Genomic DNA, 19,479 nt, shown 5'->3' with positions numbered 1-19,479 from the left:
CCCCCGTCCATCCTTCGGGACAACTTTTTTCTTAAAGGGGGAGTCCTAAGGAAGATTTCTAGCCCTTGTACTCAAAAAAAAGTGGCTCTACTTACAAAATGGCGGCCATTTTGATTGACAGGTCAGCCGAAAACGCAGATTTTGTGTTCCAATATAGAACTTGCACAAAATTCTTCAAACTGTACAAAGGTAGATCGAAAAATGAAGCAAAAATTCATCACCTGTCAAAATTTCAAGTGCTAAAGTGCGTTTTTCGATTTTTGATGAATTTTTGAAAATCAAATTTAGGCCAAAAATGAGGGAAAAAATCAAAATTTTACCAAATTGACTAAGAAAGCTGAAATTTGGAATACACCCTATTTTCGACATGTCAAATCGATTGGAAACTGTTTCAAACCGTTTTGAGCAGTTCTGGAGCCTCCAGCAGATTTTTGAAACTCGAAATTCCCACAATTTCACCAAAATGGAGTTGGAAAGCTGAAATTTTTTCGGCAAACTAATTTCAATACGCTACGAAGTCAACTGCAGGGGAATTTCAAGTCGTTTTGGAGCATCCAGCGATTTTTTGAAAATTACTGGAGCCTCCAGTACATTTTTGAAACTTTAAATTTCCTAAAAATTTCATCAAACGGAGATAGAAAGTCAAAATTCATTCTGCAAACTAATTTTAATACGCTACGAAGTCGTCTGCTGGTGGATTTCAAGTCGTTTTGGAGCCTCCAGCCACTTTTTGAGAGGTATTATGGTGTTTTTTGGAAAATTGAAATTTCCAAGAAGTAGCTGGAAGCTTCAAAACCATTTAAAACCACTATGTAGTCGACTTCATATCGTATTGAAATTAGTTTGCGAAGTAAATTTCAGCTTGCCAACTCCATTTGGTAAAACGTTGCGAGAATTAATTTTAAGTTACAAAAATCTGCTGGAGGCTCCAGTAATTTTCAAAAAGTCGCTGGAGGCTCCAAAATGATTTGAACCCACCTGAAGTCGTCTTCAGAGGGTGTTAAAATTGGAGTGTAGAGTAAATTTCAGCTTGCCATCTCTACTTGATGAAATTTTGTGACAATTCAAAGTTTCAAAAATCTACTGGAGGCTCCAGTAATTTTCAAAAAATCTCTGGATGCTCCAAAACGACTTGAAATCCCCCTGCAGTTGACTTCGTAGCATATTGGAATTAGTTTGCAGAATAAATTTCAGCTTTCTAACTCCATTTTGGTGAAATTTGTGGGAATTTCAAGTTTAAAAAATCTGCTGGAGGCTCCAGAACTGCTCAAAACGGTTTGAAACAGTTTCCAATCGATTTGGCATGTCGAAAATCGGGTGTATGCCAAATTTCAGCTTTCTTGGTCAATTTGGTAAAATTTTGATTTTTTCCCTCATTTTTGGCTTAAATTTGATTTTCAAAAATTCACCAAAAATCAAAAAACGCACTTTGTCACTTGAAATTTTGACAGGTGATAAATTTTTGCTTGATCTTTTGATCTACCATATATTGCTTTAAAACTAGAATTTGCAGTATTACACTCATCAGTGTTAAAATGAGACTTTTGCTTATAACGTGTTTTGGCTTATTAACGCTCTTTTTCCAGGTCCTTGAAGAGCGTTACAATGAGCTTTTACTGTACTTCTTTAGCATGTGCTAATTGTCCCCATACTGGGCATGCATATTCTGTGACTGAATAACACAGTGCTAGCGTTGATGTTTGCAGAACCTGTGGTTTAGCTCCCCATCTGCTGCCTACCAGCTTTTGGATCAGGTTTGTTCTTGCTGCTTCTTTCTTTTTGGTCTTTTCACTGTGTTGCTGGTAGGTGAGCGATCTGTTCAGGATCACTCCTAGATATTTGGGGTGGTTGGTTTAATTGAGTGCAGTGTATCCCCATTGTATGTTGAGCTGTCTCTTGGCTTCACGGTTTTGCACGTAGAGAGAACAGGTTTCTGTCTTGGATGGATTAGGATAGTGTGACACATTTGCAGAGGTGGAAGACACGCTGAATCAGACAATTATAAAAATTGATGAGTTTGGAATTTTTTGAAAAATTTGAGATTTTTCAACTTGTAAAAAATATTTATATGTAGATACTTTTGAACTCGTTATCTCAATACCGAACCAACGACTTCTGCTGTAGGCTCCAGATTTTTCAAAAATTCAACAAAAATCTTGAAAGCAAGTTTGGCTATCTTCAAAATTGAAGGAGCAAACACTTGGAATTTGGAAATTTCGAATCAGGTTTGTCCATTCAATTTTGAAGGTGGGCAGTTTGTGATAATAACATTCTGTGTTCGCACACTTGAGTGGGTACCTACTATGAATTATGGGCATCATTTGAATGATTCAAACATTTAACTATCATTTTTGATGATTTTAAAGAATGAGTGCTTTACTAGCACGTGGCTCCTTTAATTCGCAACATAGGCAACCAGTCATAATAACGTTTCTTGTTCGTCTCCTCGAGAACAATCTACAGTTTATAATTTCGGCAGACGATTTCAGGAACACCCTGTATAGGATGGAAGGTGATTACTTAACGAGAGTACCCAAATAATTGTTTCATCACTTGGAAAATTTTTGTATAGGTAGCTCTCTAGCTACATATTAAACACTGCGATTTCAACTCCTAATTCCATTCGCCATTCATGTCAATTGAACGCCATTTCTACAGACCATAGACCAGCAGTGTTCAACTCTTGGTATAGATTAGTTATACTGCGAAAATTACTCAACCGTTTGCCAACTCTCTGACATTATGAATAAATTGAAAACAAAAAAGATCATTTCACGGACCACATTTACGAGTACAGAGATGAATTTCGCTTAAAAACACAACCGACCATTAATAATCAGAGCTCGAAACCGAAATATATAAGAAATATACTTAGGTACCTAACTCGTTTTGAAATTGAATAATGCATTGTAATGTAGTATAATTGTTGCGATGAGGTGTAGGTATATTAAAAAGCTCATGTGCGGTTACCGTCTGTTCTTTTTCTTTTTCTTCATATAATCAGCTCACTCTCTATATGTCCTATGGAGTAGGTACCTACTATAAGAATGTAATATGTATTACAAAGTAGATATGAATATGTGAGGTGTGTTCTCAAGAACGAGTCCGCGTATGAAAGACATTTGACAGTGATGTTTGATGCACTTTGCCACCGATACCTACGAGTGCGTTCATGAGTTCTGTTATAAGCTGAACTGTGTGGTGTTATTATCCAATCGATGGACTGTTGTGTAATCGAAATTAAGTACAAATTTGGTCGTTGGTACTGATCCGAGGTTATAAGTGTAGGTAATCGGCTAACGAGAAGGCAGCAAGCAGCTCAATCTGTGCTGGAAAACAGATTATAATAGTTGCTAGAAGAGCAGTTTTAGACGATAACAGACTACTCGTAGATCCTTCGTGTTTCTAGCTCGATCAACAGATTATTGTTGATCAACTTGAACCTTTGAGGGAATCATCAGAAAAAGTGATTTTACAGAAGTGGCAAAAAATAATTTTTTGCAGAATCTTGACCAAATTCAGTGGAGACCTTCATTTTGGGTTGAAAGTTACTCAGAAAAAAATGTCAGCTGCGGAAGTACATCTGTAGAGGACATATGGATCCTCAAAGCAAAATTTAGGAGGGGAACAGCAGATGAAAATACCAATATCTTTTTCGCACAATTCATTGCGTTTTCAATCTCATAAATTACTTATCAATGATAATTCATCGAATACAATTTTTCATTTTTTCAAAAATTCCAAAATATCTTCACCATCATTTTTCACTTCAAGAGCTAAAAAGGCTGATGCCCGAAGGTGGATCACATGAGAAAAATGTCGAAGGATTCTGACCAAATTCAGTAGAGATCATCGCTTCAAGTTGAAATTCACTCATAAGAAATATTAGCTTCGGAGTTGCCCCTAGAGTGGAGATATCGCGTATGTGCCTTCGAGGGGGAATTTTTTTAAAAATCGTGGTTTTTTCGCTTTGACCTCAACTTAACCTGTAGCAGGAAAAATAACCCCGTACCTCAACATAATATTTGAGATTCTGCGTTGACCTAGGCCATTGTCATCAAAATCCAAGACCACTTTAAAGGTTCTAACGAGCGGTTGAAAATGTGCAAATCAACTATTTTTGAGTGAATTCGTGTTTTGAAAATTTTTTCTCAAATATTTCGCATGAATTAAGCAAAACCATCGAAAGATGTCATTCCTAAAACCATGAGAAATTTTGAACGCAGTGATGCAAATTTTTTAAACGTAACCCTCTCCTCATTATAAGTTTTTGATCACACGTTTTTTGAAACTTTTTTTTTTTTTGAAAATTTGTTGTTCTAGGTTTGCCCAGCAGTAATTTCCATCTCTTTTTTAATGAAACAATTGCCCATAAATAGATGTTTTTTGTCAAAATTATTTCAAATTCATGTATTTTCATTGAAAAAAAAGAATTGTCAAAATTGAGGAATTTTTGAAAAATTGCCTAAAATTTCAACTTTTTTAATGCCTGGAAATGTTACAATATTCTTATTCAAGTACCAATATAATTTTTCCGTTCAATTCAATTTTATAGAATTTTATATCATTTTCTGATTTTTTTAGCAAAATTTTGCTACACGTGTCAATTTTATATCCAACTTACATCATTTTTCTGTTCAATTCAACTTTATAGTCTTTTAAATTGATACAAGCAAACATTTAAATTGAGAAAACTTTCTTAAAAAGTCAATTTTACCAAATTTTCTGAATTCGATTTACCCACTTTTTAGTCAATTTTTCAATTTTGATAAATTTTACGACTTTTTTATTTGACCTGTGCAAAATTTTTATCAATTATTTGCACTTTTTTGATGCCACCCAGATCTCAGAACCAAATTTTCAGCTGTCGAAGTTGATTTCAAGATTTTTGGCGAATTTTTGAAAATGGCCAAATTGGCCTGTCGGTGTAGTACTCATTAATTTTCTACAAAAAGAGCGAACATAAAGATACAAATCTGAAATTTGGTTGGTATACTTAGGTCGACACCCCACCCCTCCTCCTCTCATCGATTCACACCATTTTCCAGGCGATCTGGAGCTTCTAGCAAAAGTTAACTTATCTCCAACAATTTCAAATCGCTCCAAAAGGCGTTGTAATCAATTTCAGTAGCTGAAAATTTAATCCCATCATGAGTTCGGTATTCCAAATCGACGAGGGTGGGTGAATCAAAAATCAAAAGTGATGAGTGGAAAAGTATATTTTTTTACACATAAAAAATTTCAAAATCGTCAATTTTTACAACAAATTGTTCAAAACTCTACCTGCTTTCTGAAGCAAACCCCCCTCAAATCGATTGTCACCATTTCTGAACCAATCTGGAGCCTCCAGCAAAAGTTGACTCTTCTCAAGCAATTTCAAATCGCTCCAGAAGATGTTTCAGTCAACTTCGGCAGCTAAAAACTCAATTCTATCATACATAAGTTCGGTATTCCAAATCTATTAGGGTTAGGTATATGAATCGAAAATCCGACGGTACGAGTTCAAAAAAGTATTTTTTTACAAATTGAAAAATCTGAAATTTTCAAAAAAAAATCCAAAATTGTCAATTTTTACAAGAAATTGCTCGAAATTTCGCCAACCTCCTAAAGTCGATCTCCCAAATCGATTGCCACCATTTTTAGACCAATCTAGAGTCTCCAGCAAAAATTGACTTTTTTTCAACCTTATTTTCTGAACTCGAATTCATCGCTTCCTTCAATAAAATCAATTTGCAATTCGAACCAATCATCCAAACGTAACAGATACCATAATTAGCCCCATCAATACCTACTCCGGAAATTTTGAAAATAAATCAACAACGGTCTCAGTCTGGCGTAAATAATTACCCAGCACATTGGTCTATGTATGCACCAACGGTCTATGATCGTCGACTCAGTTCTCTAAATCATTATCAAAGACCAAAGAGGAGAGCACCATCATTAAAGGTTCAACAATAAGTACTACACGATCGGTAATCTGTAGGCGCGTGGTTCGTTCGTATAGTACATACGTAAAAAAAAAATGAAAGAAAAGAAAAAGATACTCTCGACCTCTGCAGCGATACCGTACGTACGTACAGCAAAGTACTCGTACACACTTAATTGCATAAAATGAGAGAGTGAGCGCGATAACTCGAGAGACCAGCTTTCGTAACATTATGATGGCAATATATCTAATTCACTTACAATAACTTCTCTTCTCTCAAACGCGTTAACACCCATTAAATTTAAATATCGTTAAAATATTTCATTAAATGCAGGTTCACTGCTGTTGTAAGTATATTTATCCTCAACAGGTAAGTATACTTACCTATAGAAGTACACCGTACACCGTACGAGGTGGTGCACTCCTCGGATAGTGGATGGTGGACGGTGGTGGGTATAAAAATGCGCAAACAGAGCGAGAGAGCAACGCCGGACGCGAGTTTCGCGTCCTAGCAAATAATAAATATGCAAATGTAAATAAAAAGACTGATTGCAAATTGCTGTAACTTAATCTTATACTACTATAGAGATACCTGCTGCAATAAAAATAAAAATTGGAGCAACCTCTTTCTACAAGGTGTCTCATAACATCCATTAATTTACTTTATAACTACATCCTTCCATATACCCTAGTGCACATATACTCGTATATTGTACCTTGTATATATACGAACCTAGCACTATATTATTATGCATCATAAGCATAAGTAAGTAAGTACGACGAGTATCTCTAGCTCATATCAACGTGTATAGTAAATTAAAACACACGATACTTAAATCGAACCTATTTTATGATAATTTTTTCGTCTATGGTACAGATGACGAGAGAGAGAGAGAGGACCTTATTATACTATACGTTGAAAAAATATCCCTAAATATGTACATTGTCGGACTAATAAACTGGATCATTTAAATTAAACATAGTAATTATACCCACATCGTAAGTAAGTACCTAAGAAGAGAGTTTAAAAAATCCCAATCGGCAACCGGACCGGACAATGCAACTACAGGTACGTCTACGTACATACGAACACCCGGTAGCCCAAGTTATACGTACTAAGGCGCGTAATATAGAGTAACATTGAGTTTATTGCTTAGATAAGGAGTGTTTATGCAAATATGTACAAGGTTCGCTAGAAGCCGATTGAAGGATTGAGCGGTTGATGAATAACAGGTTATTATAGTATATAGAAAGAACTTACTACCGATTAAAACTAATGGGGTTAATGGATACAGCATTCCAAACACACAGGTGGGCTAAACAGTACACTGTGTATAGTATAGTGTACTCCCGTTTAAAATATATTTCACTATAATAAGTAGGTCACAAGCGTTAATGAATTTTTCAATAATTTGCTCACATACTGCCCAATGCCCATCGCGCACTTTCGGACAATATACGAGTACCTATAATGATTTATTTATGTATAGATTGGTAGATCGAATATGCGAGGTTTTCTCATTCTCCCCCTCACAGCAGCTCGACATCTCCAATCATTTAATTCTCTTCTTATTCGTATGGGTATTATAAATGTATTCCGGTCTAGCTTGTATCGCGCCCGGCTACTCATTAAGATCATTTCGCCGCTCTTCATCGTCCGTCCGAATAATCGCGTTCGGGCACACTTCGTTAGAACCATCTCTCTTTCTCGATAAAGAGTTATAATTAAAAGCGAACCGGGGATGTAATTCTTTTGCATATCGCGTTTCTCTCCACGTACGTAAGTATGTATATGATCAGCCTTCTATATGCCCGCAGTGACCACCTTGTCCATCTATGTTGATATTGCTATTCGCGGTGAAAATCCAAAAGAGGCGGTTCGTATTAAATTGTTGTGTTTACTGAGAGTCGTAAAATATTACGTCTATTCATTTATACCCGTACACGTATGAATAGGTATAGTAGGTATAGTAGGTAAGCATAGTGTACTACTAAAGCTCAAAATATTAAATTATCTACATCCGCAAACCCATTCCAGTCTGGGTTGTGGATTTTCACTGATACGAGATGTTCTTCATGACTTCTGTGGCAGACGTACTGTTTTGCATCGATATTCCTCAATGAAGTGAAAAAAATACATGCAGGGAGGATAAACTAATCTCTATTTTGTGATCTCTCAGAAATAATACCCAAAAACTGATCGTATAGTCAAAGAGTACAGTACCATGTGCTCATTTCAAGGATGAGAGCAACTTCATGATACAACATGAGCTATCCACCGTCGAAAGCTGCTCAATTCTAAAACGATGAGACATTTGACAGAAGAATTCAAGATCCCATTATCTCAATTCCGCCAAAATTATCTATTATTTTTCTAAACAGCTCAAGATAAATGATAATTTTCAAAAAATCACCAATTGAACCCAAAATGCGCTCCAATTGGCAAAAAAAAAGTAATAGACTCGTCTGAAATTATTGTTGAAATATCTACTTGAACCGAAAACAAGGACGAAATTAAACGGTTTTTCTGGATGGGGGGGGGGGGGATCAATCGAAAAGTTGCCAACTGATATGAGAAAAAAATACCTACCGATTTTGCCAAATTAAACCAAAGATGAGAAAACAATTGTACCAGTTGAAATTATAGGTAGGTCTTCTAATCCTTTATCATGACTTACATGGAATTTAGAAACAAATTAACCCAAACGTAACGAGGGCAAAAGCTTTCAAAAATTCATATTTTTATAAGTGAAAACACAATGTTATTTAAGTTAAGAGTTTGATTTTTTTTTATTTTATAATTTGAACGATTATTTTTTAGAAATTCCAAGTTTGATAAAAAACTTTTGCTTAGCTGTCGCTGCAAAGTGTGCGTAGCTAGCTGCCTTTTCTACAGCTATAACCCTTATTACATCTAGGTAGTGCATAAGTGAATCAACCATGTCACAGTAATAAGAATTTTTGAAACTCTCACTGCTTCAAAATAATAATTGTTTTTCAGTGTTTTCATATTTTCCAAATTACAATAGGTATTTCAGAATAATTTATAAGCTTGTATTGCTTCTAAATTAAGAAATTTCTAGTTGTTTTTCATAGTTTGCATTGTTTTAAAATTTACAAAATTTCAAATCAATTTCCCGAATTCCCCATCGCTACAATTTCATAAAGTTTTCAATAAATTTTCAGAATTTTGCATTGCTGCTGAGTTAGGAAATTTGCAATCAATTTTTAGAATTCACATTGCCTCTAAATAGTCAAATTTTGAATAATTTTTCAGAATTCTTATTGTCTTTAAATTAAAAAATTTCAAATTCAATTTTCAAGTTCATATTGTCCACAAATTGTAAAACGTTTACTCAATTTTTGGAATTTACATTGCCTCCAATTTTTCAGAATTCTCATCTTCTTCATAAATATTACAATACTTATTTCATATAATTTTCAAGTTCACATTATCTGCAACTTACAGAACTTTTAATCAATTTTTGGAATTCTCAGCGTCTCTAAATACAAATTTTCATATTATTTTTTTTAGAATTTCCATTGTTTTCAAATTTATAAATTTTCAAACCAATTTTCAGAACTTGCTTTTTATTCTAAATTAAGAATTAAATCTTATAAAATATGTTAAGAATTTGAATTGCCTCTAAATTACATGAAAAAAAATTTATGGGTAATTTTTACAAAAAAATTTAACTAAATACTGGTATTTAACATAATTAAGCACCAGATCCCATTCAATAATTTTTACTGTAATCGTAGGTATAGTAAAAATTATCATTTTAATAAATTTTGCTATAGGTACCAATAGTAAAAATCATTTTGTTTTAATAATTTTTACAAAATCATGATAATAAAAATTACATGTTTCAATTGTACAAATATTAGTTTAATTACTCATTTTGAAGTAATTTTTAAATTATAAGTAAAAAGTTAAAAATTATTTATGTCAAGGTAATTCTTACTATACCTACTTATAGCTATAGGTAGACAAAAAATTAATGAAATGAATTTTTAATTAGCAAATGATATCATAATTCATAACTCAATTTCAGCATTATTTTTGCCCCATTATCATGTACTACATAGGTAACTCCAAAGCATTTACCTATCCAATTTTCCTACGAAAAATCTGTCACCTAACTACTTACCTCATGGGGATTCGAACCTGGGTCCCTAAATTTCATATTCCTACCTACATGCCCTAACCTAACCACTCAGCCACGAATTCACTACGAGGATTGGGGCATTAAAATAATATATTTGTTTGGTAAACGCCCCACCAAACCACTCCCACTTGGAATTTACAGCTAACAGACCGGGGGTGTAACAGGGTACAATGAAACACAGCTGGTGATTGAATTGACTGGGGGTATAGCAGGGTACAATGAGCGGCAGGTGTTCTACAAGTCCCCTTTTCCCTTTTTTAGGATTTAATGCATTAAAATAATGAACTAAAATTGCAATTACTCAGCAATTACCCATCCGAATTGAATGAAAATAAATCTATACCCTCCGCCTTAATGATTCTCAAATGGTGTCCAATAGGTACGAAAAACGGTTGGATAGCTTAAGAGAACATTCATTGTAATTGAAATTTCAATTTCTCAAAACGAAACCAATAGTAAAAGCGAAAAGGCCCGAATGAACTGAGGTCAAGCTTTCGAAAATTCGTACATTTTGATGGGTGAAAGAGCTCTGTATTTTCTTTATGTGAGGAGTTCGATTTTTTTCGGTTTCAAAATTTTAGAATTTGAACAATTTTTTTCAGAAATTCAAATTTTCAAAAAGAAAAGCAAACAGACTGGAATAAAGTGAGAGCAACAACTATCGAAAATTTGAGTTTTGGGAAGTAAAAAAAAAAAAAAGTTTGTTTTTCATGAGGGAAATTCATTTTTTGATTTAAGCATTTTTTGAGAGTGTAGCAGCTTTTTTATTGTCGAAAATTTCGAGTTTCAAAAATTTGCTGGGGGCTCCAGAACTGCTCAAAATGGGTTGAAACAGATTTCAATTGATTTGACATGTCAAAAATAGGGTATCTTCAGCTTTCTTGGTCAATTTGGTAAAAATTTGCCAGATTTAACAAAATTTGGTCACTTGGAGAGGGGAGGAGGTGGTCAACCCCTCCCTCTCCTCCCATTCTGAACCATTTCAAGCAAGAACACCCTGTACAGAACCCCCCAAGTTGACAATATTTGCCGTTTGGTTCAAAATTGACTGAAAAAGTTGAAAATTCAACAAACATTTCGCCAAAATCAACTATACAAAAATGTTCTAAGACTGATCAACGAAAAAGTGCATGAACCAAATTCAGATAATGAAGTAAACAAAATTTGACTATAAAAATTGGCGCTTGCCAACAAACAAAAATCGATCAAAATGTGCCCGAGTCAATTTCAGAAATTGAGGTAAAATTGACTAAAAAAATGCGTATGGCTGAAAATTAGCACGTTTTGAAGAAAATTTTACCAACTAAAAATTGCCCGAAAAAGTGCTAACTTGATAAACATTTTTCCCAAGTGGAATAGGTAACAAAAAATCCTAAAATAATTTATTACAGCTGAAAAACTGACCAAAAAATACGCTAACCAAATCTAGGAAATTGGATAACACTGCTTTTAAAAAAGTTCGTTTAATTGAATCCTAAAAATTGACCCCCTACCAATTTTTCATCTCATAATATCTACTTATTGATTATGTTCGAAATTAAAAAATCAGATTTCAGCCTCAAACATAGATTTCCTGATCAAAAATCGATAGTGATCGAAAATCGATTAATCACGCCTCAAAAATCGTTTTTTTTGGGGGGTGATTTTCGAAACTTCATGATTTGTATTGTAGATCAAAATTTGAAAATAATTTTCGCCTCAGAAATGGATTCTCGGATCGAAAATCGATTAAGTAACTGAATCCCAAAAATCGATTCACTTACTACGATTTTCGATCTCACACGTATTGTTCAATATTTTTAAAGGCAAAAATGTCATATTTTTCAAAATCTGATTTTTTTGGATTTTTTGGATTATTTAGAAAATTAACATCAGATGAATTCAATTTTAACTTTCCATTTATGCTATTTCAGGCTCTTGTAAAGTTTTAGGACTTTGGTTTTTCAAACCACCAAATCGATCGGAAACGGTTTCGAACCTTTTTGAGCAGTTTTAGAGCCTCCAGCTCATTTTCAAAACTAGAAATTTTCACAAAATTTCTCCACATGAAATCGAAAATCCAAAATTCACTCTGTACCTTAATTTCAAGACTCACAGTGCGATCTTCAAGTCATTTTGGAGCCTTCAGTGACTTCTTGGAAATTTCAATTTTCCAAAAAAACGCCATAAAATCAGACCATGTCAACTTTGGCACCTATTCTCGCAATTGGTGTTTATTGTTCATCCACTTGACTGATTTTACACCACATCCTGGTAAAAATATGGTTCCGAACTGGAACACATCGATTTCTGAGGCGTTTTTTGGAAAACTGGAAATTCCAAAAGGTCGCTGGAAGCTTCAAAACGACTTGGAACCATCTCCAGTCGACTCATATCGTGTTTAAATTAGGATGCATGAGTGAATTTCGGCCTTCCAACTTTATTTGAATAAATTTCGAGCGAAATTTCAGGTTTCAAAAATCTGCTGGAGGCTCCAGAATTGCTCAAAATGGTTCATAAACCGGACTGATGATATATTTTCTGGTGCTTTTCCGATTTAGTAGCTTCGTTCAGTTGAACAATTTTCGTTTGCTAATAATAAAATTTTACAAGCTGGATCAATGTAAGTAGGTATGTATGTGTAGGTCACGCAAATTTTGAGAAATCACCCCCCCCCCTCCACTCCACAAAAAAAAGCTGAGAAATTTTACAGTCCCTTAATTATTACAACACTTCTTTATCACTCTCCTCACCCCAAATCTTCCACTTCCCAGTGAGTTGAGAGCTTGTAAAAACCACGAATTGGTAAAATTCCCTCTTTACGATGAGTTTTACGATACGTGAAAATAACACTCGAGTTTTACAATCGTCTATCGCAATCTGACTACGATTCGTCATACTTTACGTAGGTACTTACATGTACAATAAAATTATTCGTAAAATTTTCAACTCTTGACAAAAAAAAACCAAACTCGATCAAGTTGGTTTTTTTTTCACGGTCGACATTTTGTACAAGAAGAACTAGCGTAACGGCGATTTCTACACTTATAACGAGACGTTAGCTCGTTATCTCGTATGATTTGTTAAATTGCTGGCTTTTTATTGTCTAGAATTTAATTGGTCTTACGTATCTAGTACCTACGTATAATACGTATAGTAATACACCGAAAAAAGTACGGAAAAAAATACATTTAAAACAAAAAAGATCTATTACCGTGCGTCCGTCCTAATAAATCTACCAACAAGTTGTTCCCTGACAAGACACACGAATACTCTGCACCTCTTATCCCACCGACCACCGCAACCAAAGGGAGAGAAATGGATAAAAAACCTAACAAGTATTGTTAGTACTGAACTAATGTTGCACCCGGGTTGAATGGTCTGGACTCTGAAGCTGGACAATGATGCCAACTTTTCACAACTGGTTCCTCCATCGCGCCGTTATCATTTTCAGCACAGAATCCGGATATGAATTTTAGATTCGCGCGTTTGATAAGGACACGCTGCACCGAGCACACGGAGAAGAAGGTGTCCGCGGTCGCGATCGATATCTGGTGTCGATTTTATGAAGAACAGCCGCCGCCTTCCAGTTTAGAAATTTTTCCCAAGTTTGACCAGTTCTCGAGACTCAGCCCAGCATTTACTATTCAGTAGGCGTAAAGGTAGAAGCTACAAAATTTAAACCGGTTCCTACCAAAATAATTGCGAGCAAAAAGTAACGAGTTAATAAGTACTTGCGAGAGAGCTTCTAACATACTGGGTATCTATCTACTTTTTTGAGCTTTGCAGTTAGATAACTCCAAATGTTGCCTGGCTCGGTTCAGCTTTGCGTACTCGTATATTTGTTAATGCAAATTGCTTTTTCGCATACTACACCTATCTACTTATTAAAAGAGAAGACCGCGTGTTGGTCAGCCCGTATGGTGAAAATTTTTATAATTCTTGTGTCCTAAATTCTGATCTGTTATAATATCTTCCGACTCTCCAAACCATTTGCACTTTTGACTCTGTTATATACCGAATGAGTAATCTTTATAATGCAGATGAGTCAATACCTCGAATATTTCCGAGAAATATTTTGAAAAATTCCAACGCACTGGTACTTATAATAGTACGATTTAATTTAACCGAGCTATGGTACAAATACCTACTATAATGAAATGTGTATAATTTTTTGTACAAATTTCAACGTTCCACGTTACCTAATAGCCTTTACCGTATCGTATCGTAAGGTATGATGATTCTATTCCTCTAATGGACTCATAATATTTCATTTCGGACAGACGTGTAATTATTGAACGTTGTTGTGTGAAATAATTTGTAGTTGATTTGTCACGCGGCCAAATCAACCGATACTTGGAAGCAATTAGACGATTCGGATTCGATATCTCCTACGATGATTTTTTTCGTCATTTTTTTCCAACCGAGGGTATAGGTAGAGGAAAACCTAATTAATACCGGATTAAACCGAAAATTTCTACAGAACTGGACAAAAATATGTGTAAATTGATTTGGAAAAAAAAATATTTTTTTTACATTCGATAATCTTAAATTATTAGCAGTTTATTTTCAAAAGAGAAGGAATGGTATTTTTCCTATCTTAAATGTATGTTTGAATGTGGGCTTATTTTTTTCACAACAGTTTTCAATCAAAATCTCTGAGACGAAATATTAATAAAATTTCATTTATAAAAAAGAAGGAAAATCATAAATTGTCGGAAATGATCAAGTTTCAAATGAATTCGCAGAAAATTAAATTCGTACCCAATTGATTAAGCACATATAAAATTTTCAAAATAATAAATTTCGAGATCAAATTTCTTTTTCCTGGACCCTCAGATTTTCATTGTTTTTTTTTTTTCATGAAGTAGGTGATTTTGGATAGATAATCAAGGAGTGGGGGAGGGGGAAAGGGTCAGTAGGAGGAGGAGGAGGGGAGGGGAGGGAAGAGGAAATTCTCTTACAAGCTTTGAAAAATAATGAATCTGAGATGAATACTGAATTACCACCTTGTTCAACTTTCAAAATTAGTAAAAAATTTTCAACTTCAATTTTTCTTATTCAAAAAATGTAATAAAACTCTTATTATGCCCTCTCACTGATCCCTCGAGTGATCAAAATACGTGTTTTCTTCCCACGAGATGAAATGCATTGTTCAACTGGTAAAATAGACGATTTTCAACAATTTTGAGTTACTTCATTTGTTTACTTGTATTTTCATGTTCAATTGGACAATGAATTTTAGCACTTTTGATTAATTTTGAAAGTTTCAGTGAAATTCACTTATTTTGGCAAAATTTTAATTTTTTTTCTATTTTGGGCAATTTTTACCAAACGTTTCTTTTGTTTATGCAATTTTTTTGATAGTTTCCATTTTTTTTTTTTTTTTTTTGTTATTGCGAGTAAATATTTTTAAAACATTTACGGTTTTCACACATTTTTGGACTTTTTTTTAGACAGTTTTGAGTACGGTTTTGTTCAGAAGTGCAAAATTTTTCAGTTCAAATCAATTTTTATAGTCTTTTTCAACATGATGCGAACAAATATTTAAAGTAATTGGACTTTTAAAATCAATTTTACATACTTCATTCTCTCATTTCTCAGAATTTGGTTTGCGCACTTTTTGGTAGACTTATGCACTTTTGATGTATTTAAGCGCTTTTCTGATTAATTTGGGGAACATTTTTATAAAATTTGCTCTTTTTTGGACGATTTTGAGCAAATCTACGTAATTTTTTATATCAAGAGCCCAAATTTGTCAAAAATTGCAAAGCAAGCAGCTAAATAATTCTTTCAAATAATGCAAAAAAATCAAATTTTTAAAAATATTGTATTTTTTTACTTGTGAGATCGAAAATCGTGGTAAGTGAATCGATTTCTCCAATTCAGTTAATCGAGTTATTCTGAGGTTAAAATTGATCTTAAAATTTTTTGAACTACGAGTTTATGAATCATAAAGTTTTGAAAATTGAAAAAAAAAGACGTCTGAGGTTCGATTAATCGATTCTTGATTACAATAGATTTTTTATCATAAAATCTATTCGTATGTTTAAGTTTGAAAGTTGATTTTTTAATTTCGAACATAATCCATAATTATTATGAGATCAAAAGTTGCAAAAGAATCGATGTTTAGGATTCAATTAAACGATTTTCAGTCATAAAGTCCATTTCCATGGCTAAAAATGAGGCTCATTTTTCAAAAATAATCGATCATTCAGGATAGATACCTATGTTTTTCGGAAATCGCAAAAAAAAAATCAATAATTTTTGAGATTCAAACCTTTTAAAAAAATAGTTCGTTAACTTCATTTTTAAAAGAGAAAGTGCAGTTGACATTTTTGAACAAAAAATGAAAGCAAACTTTATTTTTAAAGGAAAAATGCAACCTTCACTTTTTGAAAAAAAAAATTCACACAATCTTGATTCATTTTAAAAATTAAAAATTCAACTTCAGAGATCAAAAGTTGTTGAATTTTGAAAAAAGTTTCTTATGAAAACTTTATCGGAAAAACATTTTTCCATAAGAGAAAAACCCTCTCTTTCAAAATTTGAAGTTTTTATTTTCGAAGGAAACTTCTTATTTTATAAAACTTCTGTCAAAACACTCAATTTTTTTTAGAAAAAACTTTTTCAATAAACTGTTTTTTGAAGACGAAAGTATTGATATTTTTTGGGGGGGGGGGGGGGTGAGGAGAAGTTCTTCATACTCGTAGAAAAACTTTTTAATAAACTGTTTTATGAAGACGAAAGTATTGATTTTTTTTGGGGAGGGGTGAGGAGAAGTTCTTCATACCTACTCGTAGAAGAAAACTTGTGGAAAAATTCTATTTTGCAAAAAACTCATTTTCGATCTTAATTTTTGAAAAAAAAACTTTCTTTAGAGGAGAGAGGGGATGTGAAAAATTTTCAGGAGGATCGATCATTTTGGCTCATAATAGCACAGAGGGAATTGAAACCTCGTTGGGGGATCTTGACCCTTTTTTTTTTGGACCATGAAGTCTTTTAAAATTGTATTAATTAATTTATTTAGTCCAACTCACGATCAGTGATGCAAAAATATGAAATGGTCCTAAAAATTTGTCCACATTTTGCAACATTACATATAGGCTTAATTATGCTGATTAGACTCTTTATTTTCGAGAATTTTCAATTTCAGCATCCCTGATTAAAATTTGACACTTTGTCCAAATTTTTCTGGACTAAGCTTCAATCTCAACCAAGCATAAGTAATTGGCCAGCTTAGGATCAGTTTGGTAAGAAAATCTTGGAAAATTATAAACTTATACATCAATTTCTGACCAATTTGGAATAAAAATTTGAGATATCATTTCCAGAAAGTCTGAAAATATGGCTCAAATACCCCTCCACCTCTCAAATTTCAGATGAATCATTTTTTGGTCCAAAAATTAGCACATTTTGTACCAAAGTATAAATCCTTCCTCGATTATACATTTCCGAAGCCAAGACGATTTCTATAGCTGGATAATTGGAAAATAACTAACAACGCCGGTTCTCCAGTTGCCTCTGATTATAAACTACCATCTCGTCGTTCGCCTCTTAACCTCGATATAAAAATTCAACTCAAATATCGAGAGTTGTAAAAAGAAAAAGACGAGAGGAAAAAAAACTCATAAAAATAACACTAGACGTAAATTAACGCGTAACTACAGTACATCTATTCTATAATACGTAAAGGTACGATCTCTAACCCATGTACGAGTATATAAGCTATAATGAAATAGCTATACTCGTAGGTTAGCTATAATGATTACAATACATACCTTCGACTAAAGACGTTAATAACGTAACATTGGCTGCTTTACGCCTTCCCGCTGGTAAATTGAGACCAATTTTTTCTAATTTCTCGCGAAGCAGACGCCCTCCATTTTTTGATTTCGCTCTGCGCATAGGTAATAAACAAACACGAGACAATTATTCATCGGATACAGATATATAAATACAAGTCCAATACACTCTACATATGCATATGATTGTACAGTGTAGTGTAACACCTTAACATACATATATGGCTCATGGCTCGCAGGAGACACACAGACCCCTTTAATACAACTGCCAAGCTGCGAGCTTATTGGCGCGGGTACACCAATGACAAATAGACTTTGGTGTTCTATTCGCTTCAGCCTGAGCCCGAGCCCGAGCCGCAGATATAGCGAAAAAAAATATGAATTTATCATTAAGCGCACTTTCTAAAGAAAACATAGAAAATTCATGTTCGACTGTCTTGTTACGTAGCATGCGCCATGCCATACTAGAAATATGCGTGTTCAATTGATCGTCGATCGCGTGAGTTTTATGGCTGTGTAATTTACTGACTTGATTTTTTTTCCTTTTTATACTTCTTACTCTTTCCTCTCTCGCGCGCGCAACCTCTTCGATTCAAAAGTCCAGTTACATTCGGGTTTACTTCTCTTTAAGTAGTTTGAATTATGATCTGACTTCATGATATGTTACAAAAAAAAAAAAAAACACTTTCATACTCGCGCACAGACAAATGCACACGACCGATGATGGCTCGCGTTCCAAAGCTATCTTGCTGCTTCGTATATACCAGCTCAGAATGAATTCAATCGCCATACATTATTAGATCTTATGAATCACACCGTTTCACGTTTCTTTTTCAATATACAGTCGATGATGCTCTTTTTTTCCTTCTTCTTCAAATGACTCTCTGGCTCGACTGTATGCGCTGGAAAAATATTCCATCCCATATGTTCTTTCAGATATCGTTATATGCAGAAAGATTATTACAATCTTTGGCTTACTTAGGTGTACCTAGGTACTTAATCTTTGATCACTTATGCTTCATCAGATCGACTTTAGAGTGTTTTTTAATCTTCAAAACATCCTCTCGAGGGAATGGATCGACTTTTTTGGGGTATTTTGACCAGATGGTGAAGGGGGGGGGGGTGTCAGTAAGGTCGAATCGAAAAAATTAATCAATATCCGATCCTACCACCTTAAAGTTATAGCAATCGATATTCAGCTTCATTTTTGAACATTTTTTAATGGGAAGTATATGTATATGTAGGTACTTAATTGAACGATAAAACAGGTGGTTTACACAATATTTTTCATTGATAAAAAATGACGTTGGCACTTCAAATTGCTCTGTGAGATAAGCAGGCCTTTTTGCCACTTTTTTTGGGGTGAGGGATTCACGCTAATTCTCGAAAGTTGTACATCCATAATTTTTTGTAGCTTCTCCCCACCCCAAACATCCAAAAAGAACTGATGCAAGGGTAAATTTTTGAAAAAGTTGTCAAAAAGTGTCAATTTTTGAAAAAGTTGTCAAAAAGTGTCAATTTTTGAAAAAGTTGTCAAAAAGTATCAATTTTTGAAAAAGTTGTCAAAAAGTGTCACTTTTTTGGAAAAGTTGTTGAAAAG

General features: G+C 33.9%; 1 protein-coding gene across 7 annotated transcripts in view; it reads right to left on the bottom strand.

Moving 5' to 3' along the window:
• The window catches only part of TfAP-2 (transcription factor AP-2), a 245,737-nt gene that overhangs the window by 9,211 nt on the left and 217,047 nt on the right, over positions 1 to 19,479 (bottom strand). For all 7 annotated transcript variants that reach the window (XM_065355284.1, XM_065355285.1, XM_065355283.1 and 4 more), the window contains one exon: positions 17,856 to 17,974. In XM_065355284.1, the coding sequence (XP_065211356.1) occupies positions 17,856 to 17,974 (119 nt within the window). The remainder of the gene's footprint in view (positions 1 to 17,855; positions 17,975 to 19,479) is intronic.

Source organism: Planococcus citri, chromosome 3 (genome assembly GCF_950023065.1).
Source record: "Planococcus citri chromosome 3, ihPlaCitr1.1, whole genome shotgun sequence".
Classification (NCBI taxonomy): Eukaryota; Metazoa; Arthropoda; class Insecta; order Hemiptera; family Pseudococcidae; genus Planococcus; species Planococcus citri.
Note: the sequence above shows the minus strand (reverse complement) of the source record. Positions and strands in the feature narration are given on the sequence as shown.